General features: G+C 38.8%; 1 protein-coding gene across 1 annotated transcript; it reads right to left on the bottom strand.

The window, feature by feature from the left end:
• Positions 1-3,593: 3,593 nt before the first annotated feature.
• On the bottom strand, positions 3,594-10,896 carry LOC139940715 (uncharacterized). Its single transcript, XM_071937078.1, has 9 exons — positions 10,550-10,896; positions 9,775-9,900; positions 8,693-9,201; positions 8,120-8,238; positions 7,476-7,705; positions 6,694-6,920; positions 5,969-6,143; positions 5,200-5,358; positions 3,594-4,595 (listed from the first exon to the last, which is right to left on the bottom strand). Exons 1-9 carry the CDS (start codon positions 10,599-10,601, stop codon positions 4,417-4,419), a joined length of 1,776 nt encoding a protein of 591 aa, XP_071793179.1. The 5' UTR covers positions 10,602-10,896; the 3' UTR covers positions 3,594-4,416.
• Between the last annotated feature and the right edge of the window lie 4,737 nt (positions 10,897-15,633).

Here is a 15,633-nt window from a genome sequence, read left to right as displayed (position 1 = left end):
TTGCGCGTGTCTTCTTTGTCGTGTTCTTCGATGCTTGTCCGGTTTGTCCCTTTTTTCTGGTTCCACTGGAACTTGGTACCTGGGCAAGAGTTGCTTCCGCCAAATCCATTATACTTATGAAAATAAACCAAAAATATCGAGAGAAAAAGTGAGGGGAAAAGGGAAATTCGACGACGAGTAGCTTCAGTAGTGCACCTTCGAGTCAGAGACATGTGGATCTGCATCATTTGCATGCCCCACGCGCGGGAAAATTGTTGGTGTCGTGTGTGTAAGCATGCAAAGTACTGGCGTTGTGCCCGGTACCAGTGAAATTCACTTGGTTGACGTCATGACAAATTAGACACTAACAGTTACAGAAAACTACTCACAAACAAAGCTGTCTTTGCATTGTATGATGTATGATTGTGTAGATAGACGAGGGAGTAAGGCCTATGAGCCAAATAACCAGGTATACACACATGGGTACATGTTTTGCCCTCATCAATATCAGCAAAAGCCTACATACACAGGCTATGTAAAATCAGTGAACTATACTATGTCAATGATTCAGAAATTAAAATTACCAGTCAGTATTGTTCAATCGCTCGTTGTTGGCAGCTTGGTCATTCCCATCTTGTTCTTCATCGGGGTCGGCGTCATCAGTAGCAGTAGCAGCGTCACCTTGCTGTTGGCGTGGTCTTGCCAGTGGCTCGAATCTATATATGGTTCAGCCCCACGAACCACCTCCTCATTCTCATCGTGTGGCTCAACGTCATCGCTGTCTCCCGATCCCCTTGAGGTACTTTCAGATCCTTCACTGAAACCATCAGAATCTACACTGATTTCTTCCCAAAATTCGTCACCGGAGTTTTCAGAGTCTGACATGTTTACTTCGTCGAGGAAAGAATCAGCGGACAATACACGCACATTACATGTGGGGCTTGCGTAGCGTGCGTGAGTTGTATGGGTACCAGACTAAGTCAGTCTCCTTTATGACGTCACAGCCATTGCGCAACAACCAATCGTGACCTCTGCATTTTCAGAATCTCGACGCGTGGTCTTTTTAAAAATTCTTTTTTTTTAATCTTTACAATTTCGAGAAATTATCTTTGTATACTTATATATTGTGTTTGATACATCAGCAACTAGATTTTGAAAGTGGATTGAATGGAAACTTCTCATTTTCCATGCACTTTAAGATAAAGAGGCAAAGTAAATGTGGAGGTGTTCAAAGATACACAAGGAATTTAAGTGCTAGGCATAGAGTATGTGATGTTAATGTTATTCCCTTGAATCTGAGATCCAGGAAGGTTGTGACTCGGAGCAAGAGAACATGGGTTGCCATTCTCATCTCATTGTTGTATTTCCCTTCATGTATTCAACTTTCCTGGTCTTTATGTCTTTTGTGAGTTGAAAGTCATCCTCTGTTGGCACCATGATGTCTGTTGAAAGAAGTGGAGCGATTGATGACACTGTCTCATAGTTTTTTTTTGCAGAAAGAATGTCCGGAAAATGGGCAATGGGTGACATGGCTTTCCAGACCACTTCCAACACATCTACATCTTGCCACCTCGAGACCGGTTGAGAGGTGTCACAATTGGCCATCAACACATGCTTTACAGCAGTCCTCTGGTCTAAGAATCGGCCATTCATCTTGTGACGAGATCCCCATACTTCCTAAAAGAGATTCAAATAAAAACATATAAACAAATAACGTAAAAGTAACAATTGTTTCACTTTAAAAATATAAAGAAGGAAACTGTCCTCAACTGGTTTTCAAGTTCAAAATATAAATCAGTTTTGCCGATAGAAGAAAAAAAAAACTTTTTAGTTTTTTGTTTTTCTTATGAGTCGTTTTCATACTTCTTTGGTATACAAAATTGGGGAATGTGCTCATTTTCTGGACAAAGGACATCCTTATATTCTTCCCATCAAAAAAAAAAAATAAAATTTTTCTTAAAATCTTTTAAGACAAAAAACAAAACATTAACGAGCTTCTGTGTCCTTATATTGAGTGTAATAACCGGTACATTTCTTGCATTATTTTCATTCAATAACTAAAATGTGTCATTGATAGATTTTTCTCTACAGTTTTGTTACATTGTTCATTAAACCAAACTTTTAACGGTATTATACATACTGTAATAAGACAGTGCTTGAGAGATTGAGGGCAGCCTGTTCCTTTATGAGGTCCCTTCTTCTGTTCCATGAGTGGGAGAAAGCAGCGACGATGTTCTTGCATACAGCCACCGTACGATTAATCCTTCTGTCATTCTTTATGGAGTTTGTCACTGCAAGGTTGAGGTTGTGCCCAAAGCATGAAAAACTGGTCCACTTATTGGCCTTTGCCACTGCGCTCATGTTCATCCCATTAGCTGTAGTGAGGCAAATCTGTTTATCTTCGCTTCAACACCATGCTGATGGCCGATGCAATGTTCTCCCCAGTGTGGTTTTCGGGCATGTAGGACGTTTGAAGAAATCTGCTCATTAATGACCACCGCTCGCCCACGAAGTGTGCCATGTAGCTTAAGTCTCGCAAGACTGAAAACTGTGTCATATTCAGTCGGGCTTGCGTCTAAAATTGGAAGGTATCCACAGTTGATATTCGAGGAACATCTTTACATGTCCAACCAGGAAAGACCTGTACAGAAACTCCTGCTAACTTTGTTAAAGCGTACCCACAACCTAATTTTCAAGGATTCTTGTGCCTCCAAATGAAGTACCTCTCCCATTGGAACGTCTTTTCCATAAAGATTTGGGCCCTTCTTCTTGCTGTCATACATGTAGTACTTCTTCATCATAGTGGGGGGGGGGGGGGGTGGCTGAAATGAACGTTCAAGATATTACCTGATTTGTTGACATTAGAGGATTAATTACATGTGCTGTTGGTTTTATGAGTTGTACCCTTGCCAGACAATGTTTCCTCTCCGAAATCGTTGTTATCCAACACAAGAGTAGTGAAGACCGACTCGGTTCAAGCTAGAAGCAAGACATCTGTCATCGCAAGTTGTAGCTTAGCAAGAGCAGTATCATGCTCCAGTACCACCGAGTTAGACATGCACTGACCCAAGCTATTTAACAGACCAATCAACTTTGCAGATCCTTTGAAGTGCCTTACCGCCATACCAAGCGCTGTGTGCTTTGGCATTAAGAGTTCTTCCCTTTAAATACATCATATTCATCTTCTGTCATTTCAAGCAAACCTTCAGTGGGCTCACTACTGATCCCACTTGTCCAAGCCAAGAAGTTTACTTGTTGGTGAGGAATGACTTCCTCGACAGTTTCTATTGTCAAGTCACCTGATGTTGGAGGCTAAGGTGCATCGAAAGTGGCCTCCTCCATTGCTTTATGTGATGCCAAGTATGTGTATACATCTCACAGCTTACCATGATGACTTGTGGTTTCTATAGTGGTGACTGTTTCGTAAGTCGCAAGGTAAACTTGACCCTGTGGCGAGGAACATGTGTTTTTGTACACATAAGTTGCTTTCACTGGCGAATTTTTTTATGCAACTTAAAAAGGTACAAATTACCTTCTCGAGGGTACTAGCCAAATCACCACGCAGCCCAATATTGCGTAAGAAGGTACCCAACTTTCGTACCCAACACATTTACTCAGCAAGTTTTTACACTTCTTTTTTAGAGTGTAGTAAACTACAATAAGCATCGATTACTAAGAACATTAAGGGATCTAAAAGTGTTCAAAGATAGTTATTTATATGACAGCCAATTTCTACAACTGGCTGAACATTCAACCATGATCCTTTTTTAATACCAAAAGGGTACACATTTTACCCAATGTTGAGCAACTACTCCATAAAGTCATTAAAATACATGTTTTTAAGAGGATACAGCTTCATTCACCTCCTCTAGTATTTCTTACAATGAAACTGTGATTTTAACCATCCAGGATTTCCCCTAAAACATAAATGAACAAATCTTTAACGAATAACTCCTTAAAGGCACATGACACTTTTGGTAATTACTCAAAATAATTGCTGCGATTAATGGTTATGAGCAATGGAGAATAAAACATTGTGAGAAACGGCTCCCTCTGAAGTTACCTAGTTACCTACTTGGAGATATACCAAGTGAGAAGACTGCCTGGTCTATGAAAAATGTCCAAAGGTGTCAAGTGTTCAGAAAAAAAAAGAAACAAAAAATCATTTAGGGCTGGCCCGCATATAGTTAAAAATACTTTAAGGAGTTTTGGATAATGTAGGCTTCTTAGTAAAATAAATCATATCGCTATACAATAATTATTATTATTGTTGAAACACATAGTGCTGACTGTAGTCAAATCATGTTATTAGGTTACACATAAGCATTGTCAGCAGGGAGCATGCTTTAGAAGGAGGTAAATTCAACTGATCTCTGAAAAACACCATTAAATTAATTAAAACAGTTCTGTTGTATGTGGGTACAAGTGTGGTATAAATTAAATGGAATCCTCCTCAAGAGACGTACTGGTGTCACTGTCTTCGGCATCGTTGTCTTCTTCTGTCCTTACCTGCAGAAGAGCAGTGACCTTGCATTTCAACTCCCCCTGCAATGTGGCATTTGGTTGAATAGAAATAACGTTTACTTGAGCTTTCACTGCTAGAAGAGTAGCCTCACCTGTTAAAAAGAGAAGTACAAAAAAAACATGCTTTCATTAGACTTTGCTAGACTTCTGTCTTTTTGAGAGATCACATGTCAATATAAGTTTTCCGGCTTTTGTTATGACCAATACTTTTGCGAGCATTTTGTTTGGAACGATGGTAGTCTTTATAATCTTTCGTCTTGCAAAAAAAGATATAGTAAGACAACAACCCACAATAGCTGCTGCTGAAATTGTATCGAATTTCAATGTTGTCATCATTGTTGTCATTGTTGCTAATGGACAGATATGCATCACTATACTGGATGTGCCCTTTTCAAAAAGCAAAAGTCCTTCGGAAAGATGAAATTCTAGGCCTGTGACCAGAATCACCAGAGTCTTTAATTATAGACCGGCTGCAATAGCTTGGTCTATAATTATAGCCAGTCTTAAATCTTAAGCCTGCTCCAAGCTGGCTATAAAGTGGTCTTTGTTATAGTTTTTGTATTATATGTTCCCAAGAGTAAAAATATTACAACTCACTATAATAAGCTTTTGTATTGAAACTTGGAAACACACTTTGTTCAACTTGCTACAGCAGTGCAAATTACTCAGGAACTGTCTAGTTTAAAATTGACCTACCATTGTTTGTTGTGTCCATAATCCAATCACCATGGTTGATGTCCTTGAAGATATGGTCCAGCATACCACTGCCTCCTTCAGTCATGACATCTGGCATGTCATCTGAAGCTGTTCTGGCTCCATCCTTCCTCCAAATGGCTTTGACCATGGATACCATAACTGTCATTCAAAGAGAAAGAGAACATAAGCATTTTCCAGACACATTATTTTAACCTATAATTTATTCACAGGTAACTTGTGCAGGTTTGATGGCAATTAGGAAGAGGATTGACAACTCATTCAGGTTGGACCTATGAAGCCCTTAAGTACCCTTACTGGTCTTATGAATGGGTGCAGTCAAGAATAACCGATAATCAAGAGGTCAACAAGGAGCCCAACTGCTCATTAAAAATGGCTGCTGCAGCACAAAGGAAATTGGTTCTGTAGGCAAACACCAAGCACAAAAGCCAATGAGGGTTGGTTGCAAATCCATTGTTAAGAGATTATGGATTAAAGCTCTGCCAACTCAGACTTTGATCAAGAAATAAAAAAAACATAGGCACGAATTTGACTAAAGTGCCAACCGTTTTTTATGGAAAGTTATCAACGATTATAAAGCAGAAAGATAAATAAAATGTGGGATGTAAAAAAGCGATGGCATTCATATAGGGTGGTCCTGTTTCTTTACAAACCTAAACCCTATCAGTACAACTATTTTTTTTGATAGGAAGATGACTGCAACCACTGAGCAACTAGAACAGATTATTTGGCTAGTCCATTCATATCTTACCTTTCTTTTGCATCTGGAACTTGTAAAGGTTAGTTACTCCTTGAAACTTATTGGTATGAAAGAACATCCTCGCACCTGAAATAGTGTCAGAGGATGTCCTGACAAAGATGTTCCCCTCCAGCTGACCTGAGTTCAGAGCCATCTTCTGTATGTCAGCCAAGTCAGTCGTGCTTGCCTAAAATCAATTTAAAAAAAAAAGTTCTGTAAATCGAATTGTATCACAAACTTGTATAAGCAATTACATCCCAGCTGGCAACACTGCTCCGAACTCAACACAGAAAACTACCCAAATAGCACAAAAGCAAGGCTTTGATGAGCCTTTGGACTCATCATCATAGAGCAATTAGTGTACTGTTGAGTGGTGTTGAAACGTCTTATCATTTAAGGGTCTGGGTACTTTTGTAGGACACAAAACCCAATGGCCACAGATTTACATTAAACTCTCACAGTTTGAAAGCTATATTTGTTGAGGTGCTGTTGGTTTTTGAGACATGGGTATTAAAAACAAGTCACGGAAATGATCTTTGTATCAAAAGACGAACACTTTTTTAAGCTACTTTGAGGTATGGTGGACAAAATTCAAACAGTACAACAGATTTCTGTTATCAATTCACTATTAGAAGGAAATGTTACACGGTATTGTTTTAAAATTTGACATGTGGTTGGCAGATGTGATTAACGTAATGTAAAGTTTATTTATTGAAGCATGTTTGATATAATGGTACCTCCATGTCTGCTACAATCGCCACAATCCCGGTAAATTCAGCCACATGCAGGAGAGCTTCTCCGTCATATGTGGACAGGAACACCACCTGAGACACATCGTTTGTCATGATATGAGGCGCCTCACTTTCACTGGAAATAGTCGGTACTTGGGTGTTCTCCCTCCACTCAAGTGCGTCCCGGACAAAAGCCATGAATGGTCTCGGGATACCCTGTTTGAAGTTACATCCTAGAATCAAAATTAACAACAATTAGCGTTTATATGATTGATGTCTTTCAAATTATATACGCACAATAAACTTTGTAATGTAGCAAACCTTAAAACATTAAATTGTTGTGCATTTTTAAAGGAAATTTATGATTTGCCATTTGTGTATAAGTCAAGTCAATATCATTGCAAAACAAAATGTGTATTTGGATACTGGATCATCACAATTTTTCATTGTGAAAAATAAAAGTAGCTGAGAAGCGAACAGACGGTGACTCTCAGAGTTTTTAACTTCTTAAAGGCAGTGGCCACTATTGGTAATAACACAAAATGATTATTTGCATAAAACCTTACTTTGTAACAAGTAAAGGGGAGCCGATGATAGTATACACCTATTGTGAGAAGCGGCTCCCTCTGATAGTTTTCAAGAAAGAGTAATTTTCAACGAATTTTAGTTTAAGACCTCAGATTTAGAATTTGAGGTCTCAAAATCAAGCATCTATAAGCACACAACTTCGTGTGAAAATAAATGTATTCGTGAATTGAATTGATTTAATTTAATTGGTTAAAGTGTACCTGAGAAGGGCTGAAGGATGCTCTCTCTTGTGTGTTGAGGAAACAGCCGCTTTGCTTCTTCCCACGATGCAATAGACAGCTGCTCAACCAGTTCTCTCTGCACGATATGCAGCTTCTTGATCTTGTCTGCTTCCTTTGCCATCTCTTTGGTTGTCATGCTGCCACTGACAACTTCTGATAGAAGCTCAAATCTTGTTTGCTCAGGCAGCCCCTGCAGCTTCATAAAGGCCTGTAACAAGGTACAAACACATATCGGCATAAGACAAAGCTTCAAACCCAAAGCACTCAATAAACAACAATAAAATGCAAATACTCCCACCATTAATCAATGACAGGTCACCATAAGGACAGCACACACACACACAGACACACACACACAATAGGATTGCATGCAAAATGAGTCCAGTAGCAATGGTTGGCATTCCCGTACGATAAAAATAGATCCCAATACAAGGATGGTTTAAACATAAAACAGTCAAGTACTCACAAACAATTTGTGACCTGAACCCCTACAGATAAAAAGAGCATATAAGCATGAAAGAGCATCAACAAAATTATTTGCAACCTGTTTATTTATCGTATGTCAAAAGATTTTAATTAAATAGGTAGATACAATTTGTTTAAAATATGATGGCAAAATCTTAGTTTGCTTCAGACACTGTCCTGTCCGCTCTTCATGCTGTGCGAAGATGGTGAGTAGTTTCCCATGACACCGAGACGAGTACTGTGCTAACTGAAAAGTTGGTTCAAGGCTCTTCAGGTCCTGCTGATGTTAAAATAAACAAAGTAAAAACAGCCTTACTACATGTATTCATACATTTTCATTTGGAAAATTACACTGTTGTTTGTTGTTCTAGTGTCACACAATCCTATTGTGTTCATGGAGGTTACATTGGTTCATGTTGAAAGAATTCTTATTTCTAGTTGACACGGTTTTGACGAAAATGTTTTACGAAAATTATATTAGTTTTGTTATCTCCATAATGTCTTTCTGCATGTGTAGGGTTGTCTACAGGTCCAATGTAACCAGGGCCATTTTTGCCGGACAGAACTTGTCAGACCTTGTGATAGAGGACACTGGCCATCAAATAACTAAGAAGGGGTTATAAAAATTACTGTTATCAGTAACATTGGTCATGTAAATAAGCGGTAGGATTTCCTTAAATGCTCATGTATCTTATAGGCCTATATGGGTAATCGTTTAAACTTGTCCGTACCTTTAAGCACACTGGGTACTTCTTGCCGAGGGCCATACCACAACTCTCCCTCCACAAAACATCTGAAGGCGGTGGGTTGTCCAGCTCCTCATCCAGTCCTTGGTGCAGATAGAGGAGCCTTCGGCAAAGGGTAATGTTGTTCAGTAAGTTACCACCCTGCACTAAATGCGTACCAACATTGTGCAGGGAGGCAATTCTAAGCGCCTCGGTGCGCTGTAGGCCCCGGTAAATCTTGACATGTATATGCTTCAGGCCACTGTACGCTACGTCATCTGTCAGCTCCTTCAGAGCACACACCAGATGGTTTCCGCCAAGTGTGTAGAACTGTGAAGCTGTTGGGTGGTCGACATCAAAGAGGTCGCCCAGCAGCGAAACCGGGAGGACGGTGCTGCACGTCATGGTGTCTTTGAGGCCTGCTTTGATGCTCTCCTTATGTTTATTGTCAACAGGCCGGAGAAGGAGATAAGATGGAGGCTCTTTCAGACACGAGAGCGGTACCCGGTACTCTCCTGAACAAATTATACAACATTCAAACATATAAGGCCAACTCATCAAAAGAAATTTTCAAAACACACCACATAATGATTTTATGGGTATTCAAATATGGGAGTTGGTGGCAACTTCTGGGAAAAAACCCAAGTTTTAAAGTTGTGTAATGTGTAAATGAAACAATTGGACTCAGCAGGTCTATTTAAAGGAACATTACAGAAGCGATTTTTGCTAACAGAACAGTTGCTGGTAGTGTAAGTACTTTATGTAATCCACCATATACATAAACTTACAACCCTGTAAAAGTTTGAGATAAATCGGCCATTGTGCCAATTGTGCAAAATAGATAACCAAGTTTTTGCATGGCATCGATGCAAAAATAAACATTATAAAACGCTCACTGAGCGATAAACTCGAAACACGTACATGAAATAAGATTACTTGTTTCTCAACAAATCATATTATGACATTTTAGACAAGTTTGATTGTCAATTTCGCCAAAACATGGGCACTGCACACACGGAGATGAAAATACTTGAAAAAAAAGTAAACTGCATTAATGTGAATCAGCTACAACAAAAGGTTACACTTACCAAGACACTTGGTCCGAAGAATGCTGTCGAAAGACTCGGCTGCTAACTCAACAGCCTGTCGCTTTGCAGGTGGTTCAATGGTCCGTCTTGAAAGTCGACCCCTCTTCTTGTGCAAAGGAGTACTCTCTGAAATGTATAGAATGTATTGAAATCTATGTTAACAAAGTTACAAGCCAATTGTTGCTTCGAATATCAACATGCCTATCATTTAAGTATTTTTCCCCATCTTTTAATTGGGCACTCCATCTATCTAATTGGAAAATAATTTGGTAAAATTTCCCCATGCATGTAGTTGTGTACTATACATGTATATATTTTGGTAGCAAACATATGGGTTTATTTGTTACTCAGTTTCTGGATATTTAATAATTATCCCCTACCTAAATTGGCAATTATTTTATCAATGATTTGGTTAAAATGTTTAATATATTCGGGGTTATCAACTGACTTGTTGGTTTCGTGGGGGCAATTATCTTGGAAATTTAGTTTTACTCAGCAATACAGTCGGGCCTAGCATACACAACATTTTTGGATTTTTTTTTTTTGAGACCCAGTCAGCGCATCGTTGGAATGTTTATTCACATTTGTAAGTTGCAGTTGCAGTAACTTTTGGTTTTAACTGGACTTCCATCGTTTGAATCAACTGTACAATGTGAATGTGAGAAGACTTGTTTTTTCAACAAGGAATGGTCCGTCACATGCGACAGCAGTAACAAAGGAAAGGTCACCTTCAAATAATGATGCACAGCTGTGATTATGATGAAGATTGTTTTACCTTGTACTTGGTCATCGTCTTGTACATCTATCAAAATATCTTTCGCCAGCATGGAAAACTCGGTTGCATCCTGGGTGGCACTCAGTTTATGCTCAAGCTCGCCCTTGTCAGCACAAAAATGACTGATGTCAAGAGCAACGCTTTTCTTCTCCGTCGTTATCTAAAAACAATAGGAAGTACATACTTGTTATTTGTTTCAAGATCATCAAGGTTGATGCTTTAACGTGAGGAAAATCACATTACTACGACTACACTACATGTATATTGATACTTTGTCATCCGTGTGTGTGTGTGTAGTAGGGAGGCTAGGCCTTTACTATGTGTAATAATGACTCGACAAAGGGGTGGGGAATTCATCCCCCACCCCAGCATCCTTTGTCAAGAGAAATAATTTGTGAATAAGGAAATATGTCAATAACTTAAACGGCACATCCCACACTGATTTTTGAACCTGTGGGAGAGTTGTACGGTGAACCATGGAGGTGCCATACCAATGATGATCATCTTGCATTATTTGTAATATCCCTACGGTATAATGGTATCGTCCAGTTACAACAAAAGACAAAACTTGGCAGATAATTAAAATTCCGGTCATTCAACTCGGTTGGCGGCGTGTACACTGGTCTTGTTTACACTGATCATAAAGAAAAAGCAACCCATTTAATAGGGGCCTACGAGTAAATGAATTAGAAAATCGTTTAAGGGCAGCCACACTATTGATAATTACTCAAAATAAATAGTATCATAAAACCTTGCTTTGAGTCAAATGGGGAGAGGTGATATTAAACATTGTGAGAAACGGCTCCCTCTGAAGTAATATAGCTTTCGACAAAGAAGGCTTTTTCCATGAATTTGATTTCGACACCTCAGATTTAGAAGTTGAGGTCTCGAAATCACAAATCATTTTTAAACTGTTCACAAATTGTATTTATATTTGTAAAAAAAAAAAAAAGTTTTTATAGTGCGACCCGTAACTTCAACTCCACAAAATGGCCGACCGTGTTTCTGCCATTCGTTTTATGCCAAAGAGTGTTTTGAAGATCGTAAAATGGTTGGACAAGTGTTGATTTGCGCTGATAACTTCGTACTCTAAAACAGTTTACAATGCATCTGACAACACACTTTGTATAACTTCACTTACCAATAAATGCTAATGATACATTACTTCACTGTAATCACTGTCATCACTCTCATCTCCATTACCGTGGTCTTTGGTAATACTTGAAGAATTCTTCCTTTCCACCAACTCGCCTTGCTCTTCATTTTGACACTTGTTCCCTCATGTAGAGGTCCTTTAGAGGTTATGTGGAGATTATTTACATTCACTGTGTTGATTCAACCATCTTTCGTCCATTTAACGACCACATCAACATCATCTGTGTATTTAATTGTTTGAAAACATAAAAGATATGTAAGTCAACAGGGAAGAAGCAATCTTGTTTATACTGATGAATCAGAACAACAATATTGAGTAGTAACTGATATTGTCTCAAGTCGGGAATTGCAAAGATGATGTACACTCTAAAAAAACACATGTTCACAATACGAACCCACCAGTTTTGTCTCAAAAACTTTGCAGCAGAAGCGTAAGTGGCTCGTTAAATTTTCCGACACTCAGTGAAAGCTTCTTCAACAGCTTGTAAAAGCTGATTTTCTTTGATTTTGACACTCAAGTCAACTGTCAGCAAATTCAAGGCGTTACTCTCCTCAGTCTTAACTGTTGTGTCAACTAAGTCAGATGAGGGACGCCATTCATGGTACTTCTGGTCCCAGCCAACTCGCACTTCGTCACCAGAATCTGCTGTTCTCCTATCAACAATTTCTAGTCAAAACAGTTGAGATGTAGACCACTTGATGGCAGGTTGTTTCGCATCTACATGACTCTCAATTACACTATTGTGAATAGAACGATAGTCCAATATTCAGTGTTCTCAAAGATTCATTACCTGTAACTTAGGATAAATTAAAGCAAAAAAATGTAAGAAACTGATATAAAGTACAGTAACAAAAACATGCTTTAGCCCTCATAATACTGAACAAATAGTGGTATTAAGTTGTCAAAATAGGGTGCAACTAAACAAGCCTATCCCAGTAATTATGCTGCTGTATAAAAAGGCATTCAGAAAACTGTAGCTTTTTGTGTTTGTTGATGAAACAAAACCAGGTAAACTGAGATCACTAATATGATCATCCGAAACATAGAGGAATCAAATTGGCCGAGTTTCTTATCACAATACCAGGCCAAGTCCACCATTCTCTACCTTTCTTAATAATGTAATGCCCCAGTGAGCTTTTTGCGTCCCTCTACAGCTAACATGTTATTGAAGTTTTAGTTTTACATTTTCAGGGTGGAAGGAAAGGTTTACACACTTTGATTTGATCCCAGTAAACATATGTATAGGGAGATATTATAAACATGCAAGTGAGTAACACACAATTACATACATAAATCATTACAAATTTTCTTGATAACCTCAAACATCAACCCAAACATTTTATAAGTTGGCAAAAAGCTACATACAATATATGTCATAAAACTGCCCTTTGATTTCAAGGATTGCAACAATAACCACACCTGATTTTCCCAAATTGATTACATTATGAGAAATACATGAACATAACTTCATAACAGGAACAATGGACATACGTTCCTTTAGCACCATCATCGTTATCCCCTGATCTGAATGGAGAAAATCATTTATGACATCAGCACCAATACCAGCACCATCTTTGTCCCTTGACAAAATAAACATCTTGAAGAATTTGGCTGGTTTTAGGTCTGGGTCTTCCTGCATACAATTTTCTGGTAAATGTTGAACTACAATTTTGAGGTTTTTTTTTTTTTTTTTCCCCCTTTCTACATAGCCAGGTTCGATAATATTTTTGTTTGTTATCTAAAGCACACTCAAGAAGTTCACAATTTGCTGCTTCACACTTACAAGACAGCGCACTCAACATTTCATGGTATTATGACTCCCTGCTGGGGTAAAATGTGAAACAATGTTTGAAACCAATGTACTTTGAGCTATTAAACATATACTGTTTGTATGACATTACAAATAGACCTGATACGTACATGTATAATATTTGCTATGTCTTATTCCATAAATGCATTCAACAGCCAGTAGCGTCATCAATGTACCTTATTTGCCACTCACAGTTTAATCGGTTTTCTTAGAGAATGCCTCAACTGCAGCAGTGACAACTGGGTTGGGACTTCTTAATTCATCCTCATCACGAGTTTTTTTTTGCTTCAGTGCTAGCGATGTTGTTAATAGCAGCAACTCGTTTTCATGAGTGTTATACTTTTTTTCAACCTCTCCTCCATCTCCCTGATCCTTTGTTACAGGGTTTGCCAATTGGCACACGTTTATCAAAGAAAAACGTAACCACAGTCAGTGACTGTGAGCAACTAGTCCAATTTCATAGAGCTGCTTAACGGTAAGCAATTTATTGGCTTTACATAGCAACAACATTTGCTTGAACCATGGAGGAAGGAAGAAAAGGAGTTCAAACGAAGGGACTTTGTCGGAACGAAAAACCTATCTGGTCAAATGATTAATTGAGTACCATAAACAATGGACAGCGAAATGCAAAAACAAGATAATTCATAAATTAGTATGCTCTTAAATATAAGACTGCATCAGTATGCGCACACACATAGCTGTACATGACCACAACTTATTTTCCACCAAACACCTTAAATCTACCATTGCAACCCTCTTCAGCACATGCACGTTTGACCGTTTTAAGTTGCTTTTTTAGCCAGCATTCTCTGCCCATGATGCTGAAACATTAGTTAACCCGAGTCATTTCATCTCGCACAAAGGCAAATGTACGCTCATCGGCGTTAAGTTGGGCATGTTAGCTCTCTATGCCATGCTCACTGAGGAGGCCAACCGTGCTCCATAACTGTGCACACTCAGGAACATGGCACAGAAGAAATACAACTTTGGTGGAATCCCCTCCTTTGGAAAAATTTGTGGAAACCACGAGCCCAACTCCCAACACTTCAAACACAATTCATCAACCTCTGCTGAAGACAAAAACACCCCCTTATCCCGTTATATGAGAAATATCCCTTAACCTTGAAAAACTCATCAAATTCTCATAATACTTCCCTTAACAAATCCGACAGCTCAAGGATTTTATTGCAATGGTGTCCACAAAGCACTGGGAGTGGTAGGCTTGTTTCTTTACACCCAGCTTGTTTAAGTATACATTGTATCACCTAGCTTTTTTTAAAGCGGACCCATTTGTGCTGACACCTCTTCGTATACCTTATCCAGTCTACGCTTAGTATCATCTGCTCGATTCTTTATTTCGTTCAGCATTTCTTTGATTCCATTACAATTATAATGTTGTTTAAGTACAACATCATCTACACTTTCAACCTCGCCTTCAGATGTGCTTGGCCTCTTCTCCAGCTGTATCCGTTGCTAATTTTTGGAGCGTGAGGTTCTGAGCTTCCAGCTGGCTGTTTTGTTCTTTAAGCTATTCCAACTGTTGGGCGAGCTCATCCCTCTCCTTCTCAGCCTTCTCTTATTTCTCCCTATTTAACTGGATGGATTTCAGTTGTTCTTCTTTTTACAGTATCAGTAGATTGCACATAGCATGGCGAAATGCTGCTATATGTACTTGTAGGTTATGGGACATTAGTTTGTGTTGGTTTTGATTTAGCGTGTCTTTTTGTGCTGCTATCTGAATGTTGATCTTTATTTTGGTAACTTTGGAACAGAGCAGTTTTAAGTTCTGATATTGATCCAAGGGCTTCCTCAAGTCTAAGTTTAGCAACCTTAAATCCATTGCATGTTTTTGCAGATTGGTTTTCAGTAACTGCTTTTAAGTTCTTTCAAAGACCAGCTGTGTTTCTTTGATTGCATCCTCGTACTTCTTCACAATCTGCAGATTGCACAAAGCATGGTGAAATGCTGCTATATGTAGGTTATGGCACATCATTTTGTGTTGTGCGCGTGCATAGTATTTTGTTGACCGCATCGGCAAGACTTGAGGAGTCAAGTGTTTTATTTGCAGATGAGAGAACTTGGAACTTGTATGGGTATATTTGCACGTGGTGTTGTGGC

Source organism: Asterias amurensis, chromosome 8 (genome assembly GCF_032118995.1).
Source record: "Asterias amurensis chromosome 8, ASM3211899v1".
Lineage (NCBI taxonomy): Eukaryota > Metazoa > Echinodermata > Asteroidea > Forcipulatida > Asteriidae > Asterias > Asterias amurensis.
The sequence above is the reverse complement of the archived record's forward strand: the minus strand, read 5'-3'. Positions and strand labels throughout refer to the sequence as shown.